Here is a 24,250-nt window from a genome sequence, read left to right on the forward strand (position 1 = left end):
ATAGAAGGTTTGCTCCTCGGGGAGACCTGTAGAGGAGCCATCCATCAACCTTCGCAGGCCATTACACAATAACAAAATAACAAAAATCTGAGAGAGGGGCTCATTGACTGAAACCTGTCTTCTGGGGCTACACAGAGAGATTTCTGGATTAAGTCTTACCAAAAAGATGTTGGACGAATTTTCTGATAAAACAGAGCGAGTGCATAAAACAGCTTTTCAGGCTCTGCAGGAAGAAAGGGAGGCGTATGACTGTTATATATATATATAAAAATGTGAATGAATAATATAAAATAAATTTGGTACAACTTAAATAATTTAGGGCTGTTGGGTTTTTGCAGAGATATGGGCTCTACTGATCTAGTTGATTTACTGCTTTGTCTATGAACCAAAAACTTTTTTTTTGGTTTTATCAAACAAAATATATTCAGCTGAATATATATGACACAAACATCTCAAATCATTATCTAAATAGTTGTTGATCAGCGAATCCATTTATCAGTTGATAATTACACTGTGCTTTCTCACTGCTGTGTGGGCCATAATGCAGCTTAAAGAGCATTTTCATTGAGTGTCATCTGCGAGCTGTGTGCACTGAACACACAAACCGTCGGCTAACCCTCCACATGAATGACAGTAAACAACACAGGATCTCTGGCTGTGCCCCCCCCCCCTCACCCCACCCCACCCCTGAGGAGAAAGGGGTCACACACAAACACAGCATCTGACTGGCTCTTAATTTGTTTAAAGCAGCCAATTCAAACAGGATCCCCAACAGAGAGAAAATCTCGTTTCCAAGGCTGTCGCCATGGCTCGGGCCGTGTTGCTCAGGAAGGAGATCAGGACGCCGCTGACGACTCAGCTGACTTCCAGCACACACAGCTTCACAGAGGCGCCAGGTTGTAATTAACGCTTTGCAGATTACGTTTACAGGACCAACATGGTCTGCCTGAGTTTTATTACCGCCTGGATTGTAATTCTGCCCTCCGGGATACAAAACACTCTGTTTGACGCTGTCCTGTCCTGTGTGAGAATGTTTGACAGGTTTTGATCGCGGCGAGACTCTTCTGGCTGTTTGCAGATAATGAGAATCTCCCTTCACTTCTGCCAGTTTTCCAGCTATGATGGCATGAAGAGACGCAGCACAGTCTGACAATAGTAATCTATTTCTGTCACCCTATCTGCAGCATTAATTCATTTATTCGGGCTCACGCTGTTGGTCTAACAGTCTTATTAGAGGAGCGGTGAAACTAATCCATTTCTTGGCAGCAGGCATCAGACAGCTGGGCAGTGTGGAGCCGCAACAAAGTGGCTGATATAATTGCGGTGTAATCATTTTCATGCAGCTCCTCGGTTACTTCTTAGACAGTAAGCAGCGCTTCAGGTTAACATGCTATGGTAATAAAACAGCCATTAATGTGTCAATGACCTCAGAATGTGAGGGCCAGGTCTTTCAATTTTCATCAAACAGGCCATTCAGCTCTGGTTCCTCTTAGCCAACACAAAGGATTTGTCAAAACACATGCAGATATGAAGAGTAACCTCAAAACTGAAAATATAAGATGATTAAAAAAACTTGGCGAGGTCCAAAAAAGCTCTTTTAATATCTTGAGCTCTTGATTCACCGAGTCAAAACTGTTCAAACAGATTCCTCAGTGTTACTCTTAGATCTAAAAATATCAGATAAAAGCTGAGCTCATCCAGTGCTAATATTAGTCCTAGTTAACATGCTGAACACTTGCGCCGTTTAATCATGGCCGACAGCGGCGTGGCAGTTTGCATTCTGTCTCCACTGTCACCCGGACATGCACAAGAGGACACACATTACGGTGCAGCTGTGGAAAACATCTGCACACATCTGCACCACTAGATGGCAGATATCGCCCTGACATAGTCCTTAACGCAGCTTCGTGCAGCAGCTGTCATTAATATTCCTTCAATGAAAATTCACAACTGATGGCTCCCAGCGGTGTCAGGAAACACAAGTCACTTTCACTGGCCTCTTAAAAAATATGGACATATCTGAGGTTCAATCCCAATATACTGAATCAACGTGCAGCAAATTACCACTAAAACCTGTCAACAAGAAACTGTGGCCAATGCTACAGAGAGAATGAATTATAGATCAGAAAACCCAGAGGTGTCAGTTTTGACGGAAAACCCTTAACTGGGTTTTCCATTTGTCTCCCCAAACCACACTCGTGTGTTTTAAACACTTCACACCAAATTAAACTGAAGTGGAAACGCGCTACTTTCCACTCCATGGCCTGATGATAAATCTCCAATGTTCCCTCCTCCACCGCCCGCTTCACTCGTTGCTTTTTTATAAGCGTTCATCGTCTTTGCTCTGTGTTCACACAGCAACCGATCGCTTTGCTCATGAGACAGAAAACAGAGAAAGTCAGAGAGGGTCTGTGAGGACAACCAGCGCCAGAAAAATGTTCTTAAGCAAGAACCAGTTTATGTGGAGACACATGAGGGCAACAACCACACAGGGGCCTCACACATATAACTAGTGTCACTCAGTCAAGCTCGTGCCTCCGCCAAGGCCTAATGGTCCTCCAAAATTAAATCAAGCTGCATTAAATTACACACACTTTTAAATATCCATTTCTAATCAGATTTTTTTCATCAAGATCTATGGATTATTCTATATTATTGAAAATGTCAAAAACATCCCGTCCATAAGGTTAAAGTGAAAAAAACAAACCATCCTGGATTTTTCCCTTAGTCTGGATCCAACCCAAAATGGGTTCTTTCTTGGCCCTTGCCCAATCCTTCCACCAAGTTTCCTGAAAAAGTGTTCAGTAACTGTTGCATAATCCTGCGAACCAACCAACCAACGGACGATCATAAATATGAGCTATGAGTTATGTGGAAATCCGTAGTGTTTTTGCATAATCCTTCTGACAAACAAACAAACCAACCAACAGATGGAGGTAAACATGCATGAATGCAAAGCAATGTGCAGCATTGTGCAAATAACATGTTATTATTCCTAAAGAATGTTATTACATTCCTCAGGGTTGTATCCAGGAAATCATCCAAGTTAAAGGAACAGGTTGATATTTCGGGAAAGACATTTACTTGCTTTCCTTCCATGATTTCAATGAGAAAGTCAACACCAATCTTTTGGCTTAGCTTAAAAACTGGAAGACAGGCTTCTATTCAAATAAGAAAAAACAAGAATGCTAAAACTCACTAATTACCATGTTGCATCTTGTATATTTGATTTTCAGACGAGCAAAACGTAAAAACAGCAATTTGCGGTTTTAGGAGGGGTCCTGTTCTGGTTGAAATGCCTTTAAAACCAAATCTAAGTGGAGCAGGTATTAGATAAGATCAAGAACTGTATCTTTGACACCTTTACTTGAATCTCACTAGTGAGCTCTAGAATTATGCCTGAAGTGCGGGCTCGTCCTGCCCATAAAACATAAAGTATTTATGTGACATGTTTGTGCAGCACCTTGACTGAAAGCAATTACTGTATATCAGCAACCCACAGGCGTGTTAATGATGGTGCTCCTCCATCAGAATGGAGACGTGGAGTTGATTTCGTCTCAGTTTGTGGCGCTGAAGGGCATTTGCCCCTTATAACCTTTTTATGCTGAATTTCTGGCACTACTGCAAATGCAACAGAAGACCTAAGCAACATATCTGAATAAAAGTAACCAAACTGTGGAAGCTTAAAGTTAACATAAAGCACTTTTTACTTTCACTAGTTGTTGCAAAATTCCCTTCTGCTCCTGGAGCCAAATAACATTTGATCTTCTCAAGTCAGGACTATGTATATTCATAAAAATCCTTGGTTTATGTCAAGAAAGCCACGCTGGGGCATCACTTAGCTCCCAGGGATGATATGCGAGCTAGCAAAAGGCTCATACTGCCAAGAAAACACAGCTGCTACTCCCGTCACAAAGCTTTGAGGAAACCCCTGAGCCCTTCATAAAGCATCCATCCTACTGTAGCCACGCTCCAAGAGAAGATGCAAAGATGCAGGATGTGGCTGCAGAGACGATGCTGTGAGATGTCACAGATGTTACTTTATGGTTTATATGCTCTTCAGAAAACACATTACTTTTCTTATACTGTCCATTGATGCGGCTTCTTTTTTCAGCCTCTGTCTAAAACACTTGGTTTCAGTTCCTGTCTCTAAGCCCCCCCGCCTCCTGATAAAACCCAGTCTGCTCTGATTGGTCAGCTGGACCGACTTTGTAGTGATTGGTCAATCGCTTTCTAAAGAAACACTGAAAAACATGTGTCCTTTGAGCAGTTTAAATGTTTCTGTAAACTAAACCTGCTTTACCAACACCTGTCTGTCCATGTTGTTCAACACACACGGAAAAAAGAGACAAAGACAGCCCATCCAGCAACGCTGCCAAACATATTCCCAATTTCCCCTAACGCTTACTATCATGCTACGATTGCCAAGAGGCCAATGAATTGTGAATCATCCTGAGCCATGAAGAAAAAATTCTGGATACAAAACAAATCCAGCTTCCATCTGGATACTGAATCTTTGGTCGTTTTACAATATGTCCATAAAGTGTGACATATCAGTTACCTATCGTATATCGCATTCCTGCAGAGTTTCTCATGTTTCTTTCTGGCTTTTTGCATTTAATCCCAACAGTAGAGAATCAAAGACACTTGTGTTGAGCAGCTATGATCAACAATCCAACAACAATTTTAAAAAATGCATTGTTATTGTTATATTATACATGATTGAAGATCTGTAAGCACAGAATGATTGAATGAATCCAACCATTAATTTACACATTACACCAACTTAAGTTCGTAAATGTAATTTCTTACAGCCTGAGAGGAATAAAAGGAACAAGACCATCTGTTCCTCTATCTGTCCATTAAGTCTGTCTGGACAAATCATTGAGCAATGTGACACGAAATCATGAATCATAGAATCGAAATGTCCTCAGACTTCTGAAACATCTCTGAAACAGTCTTGAGGGCCTCTGCTCTACACACTGAGTTGCTTCCAGTATCATGTTATTGCTGGTATAAAGTGAATACTAAGTGGTATTTTAAGAGTTAGAAATAATATCAGCAGAGTAACACTTACTTTCTGAAGTTATTGTAGGTTAGAGGTTGAATCAGAAGGGGGTGGGCCCGGAAACAATTTTCAGAAATCTCATAGTTCAGCTGAGAATCTCACAACCCTCTTGAAATAATCTCCTAACATCTGATCAAAGCGCAGCAAAGTGTGAGGAGTGTGAATTAATAAATATCCTAAGGCGGCTTGTTTAGTATTTTCAGATGACAGGATGATAGGAAAGCCTTGGCATGCACTCTGGAGCGGGTAAACCTGAATACACTCCAGGCAGAGAGGTGCCAGTGGAGGGGGTGCATTGGAAGAAGCAGGGAGACACTGGAGAGGAATGATGGACGGCTCACACGCCAGCCATTGTGAGAAAATTATAGCTAAGTGCCGCCAACTGAGGCAGCGTGGCGGCCAGCCAAAGCCCCGGGACAACAAAGAGCCAGGATCCCTGTGTGTGAGTGAGCGCCGTCCTGCCCGCGGAGCCCCAAACCTTCATATTTACATGCAACGCTCACGAGTTAATTGCATTGAATTCCTGCGCTGGGTGCAAAGTGGGGGCTGTTGTTGCTTTATTTTACATAACAAACACACAGTTTCCACTCATTCCTATGTGTTTCCATGCACCCTAAAGCAAAGATGCAAAATCAAAAGAGCTTGAGACTTGAACAAATTATAAATCATTGGTATTTGTTGTCTTGTCGTTCAGGAATGACAGCAATAGGAGAAATTTCATCATCGTTAAAACACAAAATCGAGGAGGACACAGCATGTCAATGCTTGATGATATTGTGTTTGTATATTCTATGTTATCAAGGAGCTTTTGTCTTATAATCTGCATTGTTGGCTCCCAGAGGAAAACATGAAAGTTCCACACATTCCTCCAATTACCCTGCGTGTTTGAGAAATTATTTGTATTCGATTCCGCTTCTCAGGAAATGTTCATGTGTGCGTTTTCAGCAGCAGGAGCTAAGGGGCCCCTTTAACACACCAGACCTCATCCTCACAGTAGTCGATGGACAAAAGCCAAAATGTGTCAGGGTTGCTACAGTTCCTGATCTTTCGTAAACGAACAGTGCCCTCTCGACTCTCCAGACTTGGCAGAGTCGGCCCGTGCACATCAAAGTAGGGCCTGACCTTGCATACCATATGAGGTTTGGATTAACGAGCTCTGGACATCAAACAGCAGGATCACCACCCACGAGTCATCAAACCCAGCTCGGTGAAATTTACAGTGGACAAAAATGCTGGAAAAATCAACATCAACCTCGCCACGTATCTCAGCTTGAACATCGTGACCAGGACGGGGAGCGGCAGCAGCAGAGGATATTTCAAAAGCCTCCAATTATCTGATGTGTGGGAGAGCACAACGAACTGGGCTGCATGCCAAACAGCATCCTTTACCAAACAAATAAAACTTTTGACAGGACGTGTCTGCCTTTCAGAGGACTGCACACCACAATCCACTCCGTGCAGGGCAGTGACAAACGCTCCTGGAACTTAATATTAGTAATAACATGAAAAAAAGAAGTAATCCCAGAGAGAAAATACAAGACATAAGCATAATACTACTTGACTTTCCCACAAAGCAAACTCTAAATGTGTCGACAGGCACTGTAATCACAATCAAACATTTCCAGAGGGTTGGGGTGAGGTCTGATGTCAAGCCTAGCAACAAGTGATAGACTTCTAAAGATGTTTGAAACAATAGGGGGGCACAGTGGTGTACTGTTGTCCCACAGCATGAAGGTTCCAGGTTTGAATCCCAGTTTGACCAGTGATCGTTCTGTATAGAGTTTGTGTCTGTTTTCTCCAGGTTCTCGTTCTTCCTCTCACAGTCTTAATACATTAGATTGAGGATTACGTGAATTGCTGTTTCTATATATGCTGGCAACCTGTCCAGGCTGAACGCTCTCACCCAACGTCAACTGGGATTGGCTCAGGCTCCCCCACAGGATCCGCAAAGGATAAGTAGAATAGATAGCCCAATGGATGAAAGAATGTAAACAAGTATGTTGTGACACCCGACAAATTGAAACACTGTTTCAAGCAGTTTCAAATAGCTCCAACAAATGTTGGGGCAAAACGCCTGCTGTCACAAAGAGAGGGTGATGTGTCACCATGGCGCACAATTGTCAGAATGTCAGTATCAGAAAATTGTTCAAATACACAGCCCCCAAAACTGAGACGTCAACAAAGACTGAAGAAGCATTCGCTGAATCATGAGCCTTGGATTAAGGCTATTACTTAATTCCCTTGAATGACAGGAATTAGGCAAAGGTATCTTATTATCACTGTAAAACCGATCTATCATCATCAGGCCTTCTCCTGAATGTGCAGTAAAAAAACTGGGTTGTGCAGGATGACAACTCTTCTGATATGAAGACAAAATTGCCAATCTTGTTTCATCATTTGATCTCACCCAGGGATGTATGAGAGAAAGACAAGACTGAGCAAAGACTCACTGTGTAGCAGTGACATGACTAAGGCGTGTCTAAGGCTCCTTCAAATGCAACAGACAAATGGGTCCTTCCATTCCTGAGCAACAAAAAAATTCCAACAGTGGGATCCTTCTCAGAGCCAACCTATCCCATCATTCATTGCATGTTAGGGTCAAACTGGAAGGAAAAAAAAAACATCCAGAGCAACTGACTTGAATATTTGTGTTCTTGAATGTTTAATACTCATCGTGTTCAGCTGTATAATGGTGTCAGTACAAAAAATAAGACAGTACAAGTCATTTCAGTTAGTCATTTGATGGAAAATCCTACTGTTCCCTGCAGAAAACAATCAATCTGAATTAACCATTATTCAGAGATACGCAAGTGTAATGGAACCCTCGCTGTCATACTGGTCATATTCAAAAGGGGTAAAGATAAAACCTTTAGAGAATCACCAGGGAAAAGTCTGGATAAATCAAAACCTGAGGTTTTAACCTGGCGACAGGTTGATATCTGAGTCGTGTGAACAGCAGATCCCTGTTCCACTGGGAGCGAACACCTGCCTTCATTCAGAGATGTTTCCCTGAGGCCTCTGCTGCCGCCACAGCAGGACATCTGGACAGCGATATGAATGAAACATCTTTTTATTTGATCATATTGACAGATGCATGCACACAAATCCCTCAGGTCATTAAAGCAGCTGCTTGTCCACACAGACAAGCTGTGAAATACCAGTGAACTGTGATATTGAAACAGGTCGGATGAAATTAAAATTTACAGATTTAAAACTACATAAAAATTGTAAAGTCACTCACAGCATAAAAAGAATGTGTTCATCTTTAGTCTACCATCTTTTTTTCAACAATGCCAAAATGACCATTTCAAACTTTTACTTCACTTGAAGCCAAATCTGACTTAAAATAAACTAAACTACCTTTAAGTTTAATATAGTTTATTTCCATTGCTCTTACTCTAAGTCTGTTCAAATTTAAACATTTATTGTAGTTTACAATACGATGCATATGTACTTGTGCATACCTATAGACATTTCTTCATGGACACACTCTACAACATGAAATACATCAATTACCCCTAACATTTTAGCTCTCAACCATATCTTCGTCTTCCTCCATTGTGAGAGAGTCACTTCAATTCTTCGGTCACGTGATGACAACTGAGGTGTTGCCATGACAACTGAGCACACGCTATGTGTTGAGGAAGACTGTGGGATGCAGATGAAAGTACTGGAAAAAGTTTGAAAAGGTGACTTATAGTATTTTGGATTTTAGATAAAGCGGAATAAAGTTGTTTTGTGTGTCTACATCATTTCATCAAGGAAACTTTTTTCCCTCCCCAAATTAATCTTTCAAAAATGTAAGAAAGTTTATAAACAAAGCACAATACAGGTCCTTTGCAGAGATCATTTAAAATAAGCCATTAAGAAAAGTATTTGGTTTAGGGTCTTCAGAATAATTCATTGGATTTGAACAAAGCTTTAAAATAGATTAAAGTTGGATAATGGCCATAAAACAATTTTCTTGTTTCATGGCCATTATCCAACTTTCATAAAACAATTTTCTTGTTTCATGGCCTGAGGTCATAAAAGACAAAAAAATAATTGTACATACACATTAAATTGAAACTCACAATTACTGAATAATAGCAACAGTTCAGTGTCGTACTTTCCAAGTTATATGTTTTCTCTTTAAAATAAAAATGAACATATTTGAATAAGTTGAATTTTGACTTCTTTAAGTTGAAATGATTTCATAGGGAAAGTATCTATGAGGAGACAAAGGTTTATCTGGTCTTCCACAGTTGTGAAGATCAAAAGGGATTTTTTGGCTTTCATCACAGTACAAAAGCACAAAACGTATGTTTGGTTTTATTATAGGTGTTGGGGTTCAAGTACAGTGGTGAACACTCATTTCAAAACCTCGTCATTACGGCACATCCTTTCATGTGCTGCACTGTTTAACAGCATTATTTGAAATATGTCATTTTCACTGAATAAACATCGCTGTGCCGTCTGACTTGTACTAAGTGAGCTGGCTTGTTGTTGTATTCGTAATGAAGGTGCCACGGAGGCTACCTTTGGGCTATTAATGAACCGGTGAAGGTTATTAAAACTAATTTTATCATCTGTAATGAAAAATGAGCGACTGGTGTTTGATTTTGTTGGCAAAACTAACAAGGAGAAGTTTGCTTTGATCAGGAAAATATCTGAGGCCTGTAGGAGAATTTAATCAGCGGCAATGTTTTGGCTTCAGAATATCTGCATAGAGGAAAGAAAAAAAGGAAAGTTGATGAGGTTAAAAGGGGCAGGGAGTAAAAACAGCAATAAAGCCAGCCCATACCCAAAGAGATCATTAAGTTAATGGATTGCTGGTGGCTAAAAGCATTACAGTGTTGGGTAAAGATCTGCGGACAGCCAAGGCCGAGGAGCACCACGCTGAGCGACGATGCTGAGAGCTGAGGGTCGGCTCACAAGTGACGAAGGGCATTAGCAGCCCTGCATCCTCCAGTCTGCAGCTGGTATTAGCAGGCACCGAGCGCCCTGTCAACACATAGTGTATTACTCCACACGCAAATCATCTGACTGGCGTCAACACCAGCGTGAGCCTGTGCTGAGGCAGGATGAACTGAGGGGAGAGAAACTTTGAGAGGAATAATTCATGTTTCGCAGATGTGATAAGAAACATTTGGGATTGAAAAAATAATCATAGAAAGGATATTAAAGGGTTTACTGTGAGCTGAAAGCATCAGAAATACACTTACTTAAAATCAAGTTGAAATATAGCAGAATCAACGTTATAAGAAACTATTATCTGATATATTTTCCAGAGCAGCTGTTAACAGACTCTAATCCTTCTGGGAGCTTTAACGCCCCAGGATGACACACAAAACCTGAAATAGGCGGATAACCACAGAGCTTGTCGACTGTGCAGCCCGGACCGTTGTGAGCTTTATGCAACAGGACAAACGGTATCATGTAAAAGACAAGAGGATCACTGCTGAAGGATCCAACACGCACATACATCAAAAGGCTTCTCATTGTGTTTGTTTAAGCCGTATTGTTGCAGATCTTCGCCCGTGTGCGTTTTGCTCTCCGGTGACAAGCACAGGGATTTGTCTGCTGCATGTGTACGTGCAGGGCTGGCTCTGGGGCTAAGGAGCATCATTATGGACTAAACACAAGTAAAACAAAACACAGGCTTTCTGGTGCCCCACAGTCTACCCAGCTGAGGCTGAGCGGAGGGGGGGGGGGGGGGGGTCTCAGTCAGTGTGAGAGAAGTGGCTATACCTACATGATTAGAGAAAGTGATTCATTGAAAAGCGTGGTTGTAAATTCCCAGACCGACTGTTGGCTCCGTCATTACAGACTCGTGTTGTTTAGCACACTGTGTTCAAACTCACGGAACTTAATAGTCAGGAGAAGATCCCAAGGTTTTTCAAAAATATCAAAATGCTGATGATGTCATGCATTTATAAAAAGACATTTATAACATTTGTGTTTTTTAAATGATGCTGCAGCATTCTAAAAATACAGCTTCATGCAGCTTTTATCACAAGCTGGAACGGAATATGACGCACTGATCTCGAGGGGGGGGGTGTTGAAGAGTTTAAAACGTTGATCAATATTTGCACAATGAAAGTTAGACACAGTAGAAACGGTTGTATGGTCATAGTGAAGCGAGAAGAAAAAGCCGGTAGGATCCCGATATGTGAAGTATTCACTGATGTTTGATGGACACTCAAAGTTAAACTAGCAGTGCTTCAAACATTGACTTACATAACAGTATGAAAGTATGAATATAATGCACAAATTTATATGCAAAACAGATGTGTAGTATTTTGCATTATAGTTTTATGTCGTGATCATGCATTAGCTTTATTAGAAGCATTGTAACGTTGCAGCTGGAGGACGTGGAGCTTCTGTGCAGAATGTCGGTTACTTTAATCAGTGGTGGAAACCAACTAAGTATACTACTCATGTATATTACACGAGGTACTTGTATTTAACATTTTATGCTTCAACTACATTTATTTGACAGCTGCATTTAGTGGCTGAACCAAAAACACAGAAGTTATAGAGCTGGTTGTACATGTTAATGCGTCAGTATGATAATTCAATAACAATATATCACTTAGGGGGGGGGTCTTAATGAGTACTTTTATTTTGATACTGGTGACGCTTTGGTACTTTTATTAAAATTGAAATGCAGGACTATTTCTATTAATTTCATTATTGTAATACATTTTCTTCCAACACTGATCAAAATCAATAATATTGTTTTTTAAGTTCAAGTTTTGGATCTAAAATATTAATCGACAAAACAACTTGTTGTAATAAAGCTATTAAATAAATGTTGTGATGAAAAAGTTCTAATTACTTTACCGGAAATGAAGTGTTTATTCATCTGTCCTTCAATCAATTACTTTCCTCTATAAGTGTAACTATAGCTGCATTTTTCATGAAACAACCTGGTCGACGTGGGATTCATTACAAAATATTGTTTTCTGCTGCTGCAGAGATTCAAAGTCACTGATGTGGTGGGTTTCAGAAACGTGGAGCATCAGCCGCTGCTTCCTCCACTGGAGTCATCCTTCTCCTCCGCTCAGCTCCTCCTGGGCTGCAGATGGAGAGGAGGGGTTGGTGAAGGAGGCAGCTGCTGATTCCCACAGTTGGTGAATCTGCACTGCTTCCTTTTATCAGCTTGTAATGGGTCTAATGTATGACTGACAGCCTCACAGTGATAAGATGGGGCTGATTAACTTTGGATAGGGGGGGGGGGGGGGGGGGGGGGGGGGGGTCACCACATGTTGATGTTAGGTTGTAATAAAACCAGTATCCCAACCAGAAGTTCATCATCAAACTATCTTCTGTCACTATAGTTACAGTGTCGCTCAGACTGGTGATCAAATGAAGGAAAAAAGAAAAGCATTTAAAATCATTTCAGTGTCGTTTTATTGTACGAATATAAAGAATAAATAGCAAATTTCATTAATTTACAGGATAAAACAAGTCACAGATACACGACTATGTATCAATGATTCCACGTTTAACTCTGAGGTTGATCTGCTTCATCCAAACATGGAAAACAGCATAAGTCCTTACGTGGCTCTACGCGCCACATCTCCATAAATACAAAATATATAACCAATATTCTCCACAAATAAAGTAGACTCTGGTTACAAATAATACTGACTTTGTACAGGGAGTTATACATAACTGCGTGGCAACCGCATATACAGAAAATACATTCCTACACTCGGTGGTGCGTGAGAGGGAAATCACAAAAAGAAATGTTGAGCTTATAATTTATGTCGTTTAGCTGGAACAGGAGCATTTGCAGTCTGTGATGATGGGGTACTGCACCGGTATCCACGCGCACTTCAGCCCCCCCTTCCTCTGCACGCATCTCCACCTCAGTATCGTCAGGTGGGTCGAGTTCGCGGGTTTGCACACCATCCCCTCCGGCACCGAGCACGACCTCTTGCTGAGGCAGCTGCCCACGCGCACGAACCGGGGCCAGAACCTGTTCCCCAGGTCGGTCCAGGTGTAGACCACCGGGCAGAACGAGTACGCCCACAGCCACTGCTGCAGCCGCCGCTTCAGTTTCTTACTCGGCTTCTGCTTCTTGCCGAACTGTACGTCGAAATCCATCGCTCGGATCTCCTTCGGCAGCACCCCGGTGGGCTTTTGGGCGTCCAAGTCGTCGAGCTCCTCGTTCCCGGTGTATTTGTCTCCCACGGGCGGCGAAACGGACAGAAAGTGGCTGTCAAAGTCCCCCAGGACGCTCTTCAGCTCGGTCTCGTTCAGGTCCCTCTCCTTGGGGTCGAAGACGGGGTCCGGGTCCTCTTTTAGTTCCACCAGCGGCAGACTGTCGCTCGGGATGGGGCGGAGGAGGTAGTAGTGCTGACAAACCCCGCTGTCCATGAGCAGTCCGAGAGACAGCACCAGCAGATACATGGCCACGCACTGCTGAGGTTGATCCATTTCGGACGGTCCAGCGGCGAGTTCAGTGCGCACACGGAGATGCTCAAGGGGCCACTGTCTTGTGCGCAATTACGCGTATCCAAACCTGAGTCTTGAGCGTCTTTTTAAAAATCGCCAATTCCCATGATGAAAATCCGTGACAGAAATAAAAAAGCAGCATCAGGGGAACCGAGTTTTCGTGACGAACTTCGTGGCAAAGCTCAGATGTCTCCTCGGGCTCCGTGCGCGCGGTCCCGGCATGATGCCTCTGGTGCCTCCTGTTGCAGAAAAGCGCCGAGCGTCACCCGCGACCTCCGTTATATCCTCCACACGGACCGTGATGTAATTCGTGTGCCTCTCTTTGAATGTGGGTTTGTTGTCTAGGAGGAGATCCCCCCCTCCCCAACCTCCTTCTTCCATCGTACTGGAGGCGGGGGGGGGGGGAGTGAGGGGACGGGGGTGTGCAGGGAGAGGAGACGCCCCCTGTCGGTTTTTCAGTCTTCCTTAAATCAGTCTCGCAGAGGACATGACTGGTGAAGGGTGTTTTTTCTTTTATTCTCTTGGGATGTTGCTGATGAATCCTTCCCTGTACATTCCCAAACACTTAAGAGTCAAATTTTACAGTAACAAGGAATTTTACATCAAAAGTCGCTAAATTTTTTGATTTAGTTGATTTAAGGATTTCCATTTGAATCCTCTGGAGCTTATGATGACACAGTCATTGAATTCCTTCGTTTAACCTGCTACAACATGCAAGTGCTGCTCAAAGCAACAGTAAAGACAATGAAGTCAAAAATAATCATTCTGAATCATCCAAGACCGCTGCTAGGCTCATCAAATCCTCACATCACACAAAGCCTCATACACTGGCTTCAACAAAGACTACATCACGAACTGCTACTGTTCAACCTTAAAAAATAAACATAACCTCCATATACCTGTTGGACCGTCTCCATCCCTGAGCCCTGTCCGGTGCCCTGCGCTCGTCTTCAGCTGCTCCTCCCCACATTTAATCTCAGGACTATGGGTGTCAGGGCCTTCAGCTGCCCTGTACCACGACTCTGAAACCCTCTAACACCTCACGCCTCCCTGCTAGACTCTATATTGGACAGTTCAAATATCAACTCAAAGCACACTGGTTTGGATCAGTCTGCCAAACATAACCTCTTATCCATTCCTCCCCAATCAGATTTTAATCGTTGGTTTTATGTACTGGTGGTTTTGCCTCTTAACCGAAATCTGTCCTTGTTTTACTTCTTGCTCTCCCATCACATGTGGTGCATTGATAGGTGTTTATATTGCCTGAACCAATTTGAATGTTTGGTTTTACTTTAATTACTGTGATTATTATCATTGCCAGAGTCTACATGAATTACAGCTCCTCCAACACGCAGCAGCTGGACTTCTCACCAAATCTGCTAAAAGAGAGCGTAATATATTATTCTAATTTAAGCTTCTCTTCGCTGGCTTCCAGTAAATTCTACAATTAATTTTAGCATTTTATTGTTGACTTTTAAGGTTTGGCTCTGGACCTGCACCTAAGTACATTTTAGATCTTTGGACACTGTATGTGCCTGGTTGTAAGCTGAGGTCTTCAGTGAAGGCCCTAACCAATCCAAAGTCAGGGCTCCCACTCACATCTCCCTGAAGAGATCCATCTGATGAGATCCTTATCCTCTTTTAAACATAACTTAAAGGTACAGTGTGTAGATTTTGTGATATCCAGTGTTGAAGTTACATGTTGCAGCTGAACACCCCTCACCTCACTCTCTCCTTCCAAACATGAAGAAGAACCTGTGGTAGCCTTTAGTTGTCATAAAAACTCAAAAGGTGTTTAGTTTGTCCAGTCTGGACTAATGTTAAAAACATGGCAGCCTCCGTACAGAGGGTCCCCTCGATGTAAATATAAAGTATTTAAATATAAAGGGTCTTTTCTGGGGTAAAGAAAACTACAATTTAGACGAAACAATCTAGTGAAAACATAATGAGGATTATTCTACATTAAATTTCTAAATAGTTCCCTTTCACCTAAATCTTACACACTGGACCTTTAAAGACATATTTTTATATGTGTGCTTTCTTGTAGTTCTAATCTTATCATCTTTTTTAACAAATGTTTTATTTTATTTTGTTAATTTTTGTTCCTCTTGCTTTTACATTGTTTATGATTTTTTGCTTTTAAGTGTTTCCTATTTTCCTTTTTAACTTACAGCTTTAAAAAGTGTTTTAAAAGCTGTTATATTAATATAAATCATTATTATTACTTTATTAATACACAGTTATACTAACAGTGCCCATGATTACTTTTACATTAAGTACATATTTCTTACTTTTACTTTTTTGAATGCGGGACTCCTGTTTGTAATGGATTACTCTCACATTGGTAACTACTTTTACTGAAGTAAATTGTGTGTGTGTGTGTGTGTGTGTGTGTGTGTGTGTGTTTACCACTGGTAGAAACAATAATTAAGATCTAGAAACACGCTTCATTTGGTTCAGAGGCCGTGTAAACGTTTTCACGACAGACACAGGGGATTTTCAGAGTTCTCGACTTTCCTCTGTGTCATGATCCAGTTTGCAAATAAACAACAAACTCTGATGATCATAAAAATGTACCATTCATATTCTGACATTCAGAACATACCGTGGTCCATGTACCTTCTGAACAAAGCGTCACTGCAAAATTCCTTCAATTCTCAGCTACTTCTGGACAATATCAGTCTATATGTGATGAGGAGGAGAGCACAGTCACTCCGGGTTGTTTAGCGTTCAAATAAAGAAAAATCTGCACAAATGTCTGATCCTAATTATTCCATTTAGTCACACATCTCATTTTTCTTTGAGGCCTTAATAAGCAGCTGCCAGATGGAACGTGTCAGTCCTGGGTTTGAATATTTTCACTCAGTGTAAATATCATAAGGCCTCAAATAAAAGAGCAGAAACAAAGTCAGTCAGAAAAGGCGATATCATGGGTGGAAATGGAAAAAAAAGTAAAATGGGTGTTAAAGGTGAGATGGAATTTATCTTCTCTCTAGCTTGCTCACAAATTTCTTCATTTATTTTTTTTTTCTTTTGATAATATAGAAGAATAAACGTCTTTATCAAAGATGGCTGGAGACATCCTGCACAGGAAACAAGCAAAATCATTTACACCCGATAAGCAGAATCATTGACTTGGAAAAGTCCAATAAGTCTGAATAAGGGATGAAACGGCCAGTATGCACTTTTTGCAGTGTATTTACCGCTTGTGTCCAGCTCGAGTGGGACAGTATTTCTGCCTGTAGCGGTGCCACTGCAGCGCGCCTCTCAATAAAGCCAGCCAAATTAGCTCCCAAATAAACAACGCTCGCTAAGCGGCGGCAATGGAAAGTATCACAATTTGCAAACCTGTCTAAACTCATGCTCAGAGAATCATTCTTTGAAAAATAATTTAATGGAAGAACTTAGCCAGCTGCTACATCAGCCATAAACCATTCGCTTTAGATAAATGCATCTCTGTTTCATTTTGAATGAGCTAATTCACACAAGCACTTGAGCACACGACTCATTTAGTTTACGGTCGAATGATGGTGAAAAGTCTGGAAAATGTCACCCTTGTATTTTTCATCTGACCAGCACCTATCATAAACTTGCTACCCCCCCAAAAAAGCACTTGACAGATAGGTTCATTCCAGTGGTGCATTCATGCTTCAGAGGGAACGACACATATAAAATGAATGTACGTTCGCCTTCAAAAATGTAAATGCGTTTAATACATTCAAAATCATGCACATTTGAATGCATAGTAAATAATATAGAGTTTTAATGCATAATAACAAACTATCGATTTTTAATGCATAATTAAAGAATATTTTGTTTTTGACAACTCAAATGAAGCGGTCACACGCTTACAGGAAGTTTGAAAATCAAATTGGCATGTTTTTCCTTTTCAGAAATCATATTTCACACGCTGGAATATTTCATCTCTGATGTGGCTGCGTGGGTTAAGTCCAAGTATGGTTCTCATTAAGGGTCATCAGGATTGCCAGGCTCATTTAACGCAGAGTTGTTTTCGTTTCTTCTAATCCCTTCCTACTGTTTTACCACAGGAACATTTTGATAGTGATATATTCCTCCTTGAAAAGACGGGCTAGTAGAGACAGACGCCTGTTTAATTGAGGAGATCTTTTATTTTTATTCTTAAGTTCACCAAACAATTCTCTTTGGCTAATAAACTGCCTGACATAATGACCTTATTTCGCAGGGTCTGGTTGCTGAAGACATTAAAACCCGCGCTTAAGGATATGCACTCAAAATGAATCTCCTTGCTTGAGCCGTGCACAGGTCATTGTGGCCTTCCCTGCTGATTTCTCGTTTAGTGAGAAAAAGCAGGCTTCTCTCTTGGCAGACACCATCAGCGCTGGTACCAAGAAAAGGCACGCTCAGGTAGAAACACACACACACACAACAGAAAGGACCCTGATAGCCTTCATCCATGCAAGAGCTAACCGCAAAAGTCCAGAGATATTAAGACACTTCTCTTTTGGTCCTAAATCATCCAAGCAGGCTCTCGAGGCTCGACGTCTCCTCGGCAGCGGCTCCATGCAGGAGGTTATCACCGTGACAAGAAGCAGCTACAGCGTCAGAAAACACAAAGCACCTTTCACGTGCTTTATCTCCATCGCTACGTTGTTTCACACCTGGTGCTAATTGAGACCGCGCTGCCAAGCTGAATACACACAGACATGAAGTGGGTGCTATTCTGTTTACTCTGGCACTTGGGGAGGTGTGCAATTTGCTAGTTTGTTTAGCACCCCCCCCTCCCCGTTCCTCTGCAAGCCAAGGACACACAATCACAATAATCACTCCTGCTGAGAGCTTAATTAAAATTAATTGCTACTTCTGACCACTGACCGTGAGTCGGAGAGCAGTTTTGCATCAATGCAAGTCGCAATATTTTTGTATTTTTTGAGCTTATAAGGACTTTTTCCTCAATACTGATAAAAAGCTAACTTTTAATGGTTATTTTCAGTCTTTTGCACCAACCTGAAAATCAAATTGGCTTCAGTTTTGCAGCTGATAATCTGAAGATTTCTATAGCCACAACAAATCCATTGTAAAGGTTCCTTTACTTGTGTGATAAATGAGTCAGATAATAAACCATTCAAATGAAACCTTCATGTTAAATCCTTCGTTACCTTCAGGTGGTTGAGAACACTCATAAATATCTGCAGCTTTTAACAAGGACTATATTTAGCTCATGTGGGTCGTTTTTTCCCAACAGGATTCAGAGTCAATACTCAAAGCACTTAAATCCCAGTGGGAGTGTGTGTTCCTTCCATTCCTCCATAAAATCTCACAGAGAGAAAATCTGCATCCAAACAAAGTCAAGAAACCACAACTCAGAACGCAGAGCTCGGTGATCGCTCAGAGGATGGAGATTTATTTGGGCACACAGGTAAACACATCATCAGTATCTTATACATGAAAATATGAAAGTGCTCCTCCTTGTTAATTAGAGATTCTTCAGGAGAAGCAGGAGGAAAACCCGATCATTCTCTTCTCATTTTCAAAATAAAGTCCTTGAGCAATCATGTGGTTGATGAGATTTAAAAAGCCACTGTTACACAATGTAATGTGGCATTGAAACAAGTCTTTTTAATGTTTTGGCTCGTTACTCCTGAACTGTACTGTACTACTCTTTCCCTTGCACCCCCTCAGAGCGTTCGGCTCAGTGCTTGCACCAATTTGCCTTCCTGCTAAGAACTTTTCCAATGTTTTGGATTTTATTAAAAAATAAATTTAAAAAAAACACTTCACAGTCTATCTAAATTAAAGGTTTAACAAAGATTATATTACATTTATATATATATTATTTGGCTGTAATGAAAATAACAAGAAATCACAATGGACAATGTTGTCCAAAAGTAAAGCCGTTACATCCAGGATACGAAGGCTGCCATCTTGTGCCAGTGATGTCATTTGGATTCTGCGTAGTAGTGATCTTGGTGTTCAACCAATCACGAGTCAGTCTCAGCTGTCAATCATGACATGACATAACTGATTAAAACTAAACTCATCAGAAACATGAACACTTGATAATGTATTTGATGTGTGCTTTGACCTTTTAGCTTGGTCCATGTCTCATCTACTCTGGAGGAGGTGGGGTTTATGACCTCTACTCCAGCCAGCCACCAGGGGGTGATATAGATGATTTGGCTTCACGTCTGGGAGCAGTCATGTCGTCCATTTTTATTTACAGTGGTTCAGACCAAGATGAGCTCCAGTCTTAGCAGAAAGCAATGCGTTTTCAATTGTCATGCAGGTGATTGATGAGTTCATGGCCTAAGGTAGAAGGAGTCAATTGTAGAAAACATAGCACATTTAATTTTATATAGCCTATAGTCCCCTCTTATGTCAACACACTTCGTCCAGTGGTCATAAAAACTGACCCTCCAGGACGAGGGATCATCTTCCAGACTCTCTCTCTGGAGCAGCCCACTTATTCACCAGACAGGAAGACGGAGCACCCTAACTATAGTGTTGCCACCACGTTCTCGTGGAGACCCTTGGGTAATGAGCCCTTGAGACCGATATAGCAGACGACTGCACGAAGGCTAGTTCTGTGCATTTTCCTCAGAAAGTGCTGAATTGCAATTTTCAGATGCCTGAAACAGAAATGCCACGAGACGGTGTTAACTTTCTGCACAGTCACTCAAAGTGTTGAGTGACTGTGAATGCAACAAAACACAATATCTGTTTGTGTTCCTGACTATAGAGGAGGCCAGGGAACTTATAAATGGGATCTACTGATCATTTCTGAAAGTGAAACGTGACGTCCTGAAAGTGTTTTGGTTAAAAATTCTAGTTTTGCATCAAATCATAACAACGATCATCTCAAGGCACTTTACATAGTAAGGTTGAGACCTCGCACAATCATAGAGAAACCCAACAGTTCCATGTTTGGGTGGCTGCAGCGCAGGAGGTATAGCGGGTCGTCAACTAACCAGAAGGTCGGTGGGTTGATCCCCAGGTCCTCCTGTGTACTCCGGTAGCTATGTCAAGCAGTGTGTGAATGATGTGTGAGAGCAACAGTGCTGCATGTAACAATTTGAGTTTATTATCAGTGTCAACTTATTTTATCGTAGACGTGAACTCCATTACAGCATCAACTACAGTCGGCTTTGATTCAACATGATTCTCTTCAGCTTGCTCTGGTCAAGAAAACTAAAACATTGACTACACAACCTCACAGCATTCACTCTCACTTGGACTGGGAGTCCAGGTCAGCAGTTTCAGATCAGCCTTTATTTTACTGGAATCCAAGTAAATACTTGAACAGTGATGGATGATTCAATGTCCACCAACCCGTCATGTGATATAAATGAAGTCTGACAACCAACACAGACACACAGCAGGGGTCCCCTGCAGCCAGCGGGGCATTTAGGGCATTTCAACGTCCACATGGCGATCTGGCCGGACTTTTACAGATCACCAGAGCTGCGGCCGTGCCAGATGCTCCTGTGAATGAGCGAATGAGCCAGGAGTGAGAGCGCAGCGGTGGGCGGGTGGGTGGTGGTGGTGGTGGTGAGGATGACGGGAGGTCGCGGTGTCTATAGCCCCTACAACACAGACGGCTGTTTGTGCCATGCAGCACCCCCACCGACCCCACCTTGGTCTCCAACTCTCAGCTCCTAGTTCACACTTCATAAATCAAGATGGCCTGTCCTCATGTGAATTCATCTCTCTCTGTGCTGGATAATAGTGGTGGTATTGTTCCACGGCAAGGATACATTTCAGAGACATAAACTACCCTCTGGGCCGATGTACGGCTTGATAGCTCTACCAGGTCCTGGGTGTCCATACGGAGACGCCAAGGACTGAAATTGCAGTCCTCCCGTGTCATGCTCAGTCTGGTTGGTTATATTTTCAACTCCTCTGGCAGCTAAAATAGTTCCAAAAATAAGAACACTAATTGGCCAGTGTTTATTTCTGTATGGGAGAAATACTCTAAGTGTTTTTAGCAGGTTGTTTGTGGCACGATGGTTTAACAGTCAGGGCTCTCTGGGAGGTACGGCTCAGTCCACTGCATGGAAAAAGAGCCGACTCTCCCCTTTTTTTAATAAATAAGGCCTTTTATACGAAAATTGGTAATACAGTATAGTTGTGTGTGAGGCTGGCAAGGCAGCGTGTGACATCATGAGTGTTGACTCATGAGCAGATGAGTGATGCACACTGAGCTTTTTGCCTCAAACTCATGTTTAGTGCCACAGAAAAGTAGTAAAGCCTCCCTCTCTCTCTCTCTCCTTCTGTCTGTCTCCCTGTCTCTCGCTCCACAGCTCAGAGTCGGGGAGGGGGTCTGGTAATGAAGCAAGTGTTTCTATGCGTTGTGAGGGGGGCTGTCAGCTCCACACACAGCAGACCTCTGTCACCTGTTGCCACCAGTGGGAGTCTCGGCGGGCGACAGGCACGGGGCCAAGCGTGGCAGCCAGTGGCAGGGCCCCGGCTCCACCTATAGACGAGCACGACGGGGTGATTTACGCTGCCTCCACGCAGAGGTGTCTACGGACACTCGTGGAGCAGCGGCGGCACACAGCCAGGCCAATGTCTGACTTTTTAAACTCCCCACCGTCTCATGTAGACATGAAACAAAGTGCAGCTCTCACTGTCGGATTATTTGGCACGGTGATAAAAATGAAACGGACGGCACAGCTAATTGGTTCTTTCATCACTGAATTAGCTGAGGATGAGAACCTTCACAGGCAGCCTCAAAGGACACATTGGAAAGGGCCAGTCACGGTTCAGTATACTTGAAACAAACTACAGTACGTTGTCTGACCTCATCTGAAAGCAAAACATTGTAAACCTGGATTGAACAGCCTCACAACTGAAGGCGCAGTGAAAAGCCTGTTGTCATCAACACTATTACCTTTTAGACTCACTCAAACTGCATTTACGCTTGGCGTCTACTCTCAAACGCTTGAGTTTGACAGCCACTAAGATGGAGACTTTTGAAAAATGCTGCTGGCACCGTTTTAGTTTGAAAACTTTTTGGGTCGTCTCTTAGTCTGGACACATTTTTGGAAACAATGACGCAGATGCCAACGTTCATTTCCTGATTGGTCCCTCCGAGTCTCGACGTATCCTCCCCTGATTCATCACACCTCATCATGTGACGAAAAGCATCGCTGACCTTGTTTTCTATGCTGCTAGAACAGCAGGGGAGCAGTTATTCGAGCGATCTATTTCTGTGGGCGTTGCGGTCCAATCCCGGTGTGTGTAAATGATCATGTGATGTGCTTTAACAGAAACAGTTAATGTGCACTCACATGGTGCCAGAACAATGAGTTCCTGACTGGGAATATTCACGTGAAAGCCATCTCAAGCTGGAACAACAACTCGACTACCTTGAGTTGCTGGCGTTATCGCTAATTCACAAATTAACGTGAACTTGTCAAACGTTGTGTCTTACACCACAACAAATTTTGAGTCCATGTTTTTTTCCCCACATTCTAACAACATATCCACAACTCAGGAAATGGGACCTTCTGAAGACCATGTGAACGCACAGTTAGTATTCTCTATAGAAAGTTATTCATTCTGTGTCATTGGTTGAACTCAGGAAAAGTGGTGAGAGCAGTTTAAAGTCTAAAGAATGATGCAAGTGCTTAACAGAGGAGTTTATATCCTGCAATGTTTCTCACCTCCAACTCGAAGTGTCAGGGGACAGGGATTCAGATGCTTTCCTAAGATCCAACAAGAACTTAAATCAGAAGCAAACTGACCTCAACAGGTTCAAAGCTGATTTTAAGGGCCTGACGCCAATACCAATATGAGCTTAAAACATTTCTGATCCCAATAGATATATAAAAAAAAAATTGTTATCATTCCTATGATGTCTTCATTGAATTCTTATGACAAAGAAATTTCAATAAAGCTTGATATTTTTCAGTTTCATCATAAAAATATGAAACTTATAAATGAAAGGAAACAAATAATACAATCAAATAAACTGAATTTAGATGTTTAAATAAACAATTTATTTATATACAAAATATGAACATAAATGCAAATCTTTTCTGCATTATTTATCCTGTAAATCAAACTTTTCATATCAGCAAACACAGATACTGATGCCTGGGAAAGGCTCATATCGACTGATTTTATCAGCATATTTGTTAAGATGGTAATAATGGCTGAAGTACAAAACATAGCTATGATATAAATTTATATACCTACATAATCTTAAACTCCTGAAAAACACTCGAAATGCCCCAAAGCGTCAGATTGAGCGCTCAAGAAGTTTTTCAGGTGCGCTCTCTGCGCGCCTGAAAAAAAAAACCCCACCGCAGCACGAGATGAGACGGAGTAATGAAGACTGACGGCAAGAGCAATGGGATTTGAGTCGAGAGGGGGGAGGGGGTTTAGGGATTGAGACTGGCTCGCCGCTGCAGCAGCAGTCAGCGCTGCAGTGGAAAGGGTTAACACGAGACAGTAAAGTGAATCCAGATGTGCTGTTATTATTAATATCTCTGGCTGATGAATGGGAAGGTAAAATTACAGGCGCCAGCCAGGGAGGCCCTGTGTGCTGCCCTGCCACCCAGGCGCTTCCCAGTTCACCTCCACAGCTCCGGCAGCAGCAAATTGGGGCGAGACCATCGTCGAGCCTCCACGTGGCTTCAGCGTGTCCAGGAGCAACCAGGGGGTGAAACAGTGGAATTAGACAAACAGGCGGTCAATGTCACAAGCCAGTGGTCCATCAGCGATGGCTGACAGACTCTGTCACTTGACACTGTG

General features: G+C 42.2%; 1 protein-coding gene across 1 annotated transcript; it reads right to left on the minus strand.

Annotated features, from left to right (window-relative positions):
* Positions 1 to 12,439: 12,439 nt before the first annotated feature.
* Positions 12,440 to 13,880, minus strand: nog1 (noggin 1). Its single transcript, XM_020094545.2, has one exon. The coding sequence runs from the start codon at positions 13,493 to 13,495 to the stop codon at positions 12,827 to 12,829; it is 669 nt and encodes a 222-aa protein (XP_019950104.2). The 5' UTR covers positions 13,496 to 13,880; the 3' UTR covers positions 12,440 to 12,826.
* Between the last annotated feature and the right edge of the window lie 10,370 nt (positions 13,881 to 24,250).

This window comes from Paralichthys olivaceus, chromosome 5 (genome assembly GCF_024713975.1).
Source record: "Paralichthys olivaceus isolate ysfri-2021 chromosome 5, ASM2471397v2, whole genome shotgun sequence".
Lineage (NCBI taxonomy): Eukaryota > Metazoa > Chordata > Actinopteri > Pleuronectiformes > Paralichthyidae > Paralichthys > Paralichthys olivaceus.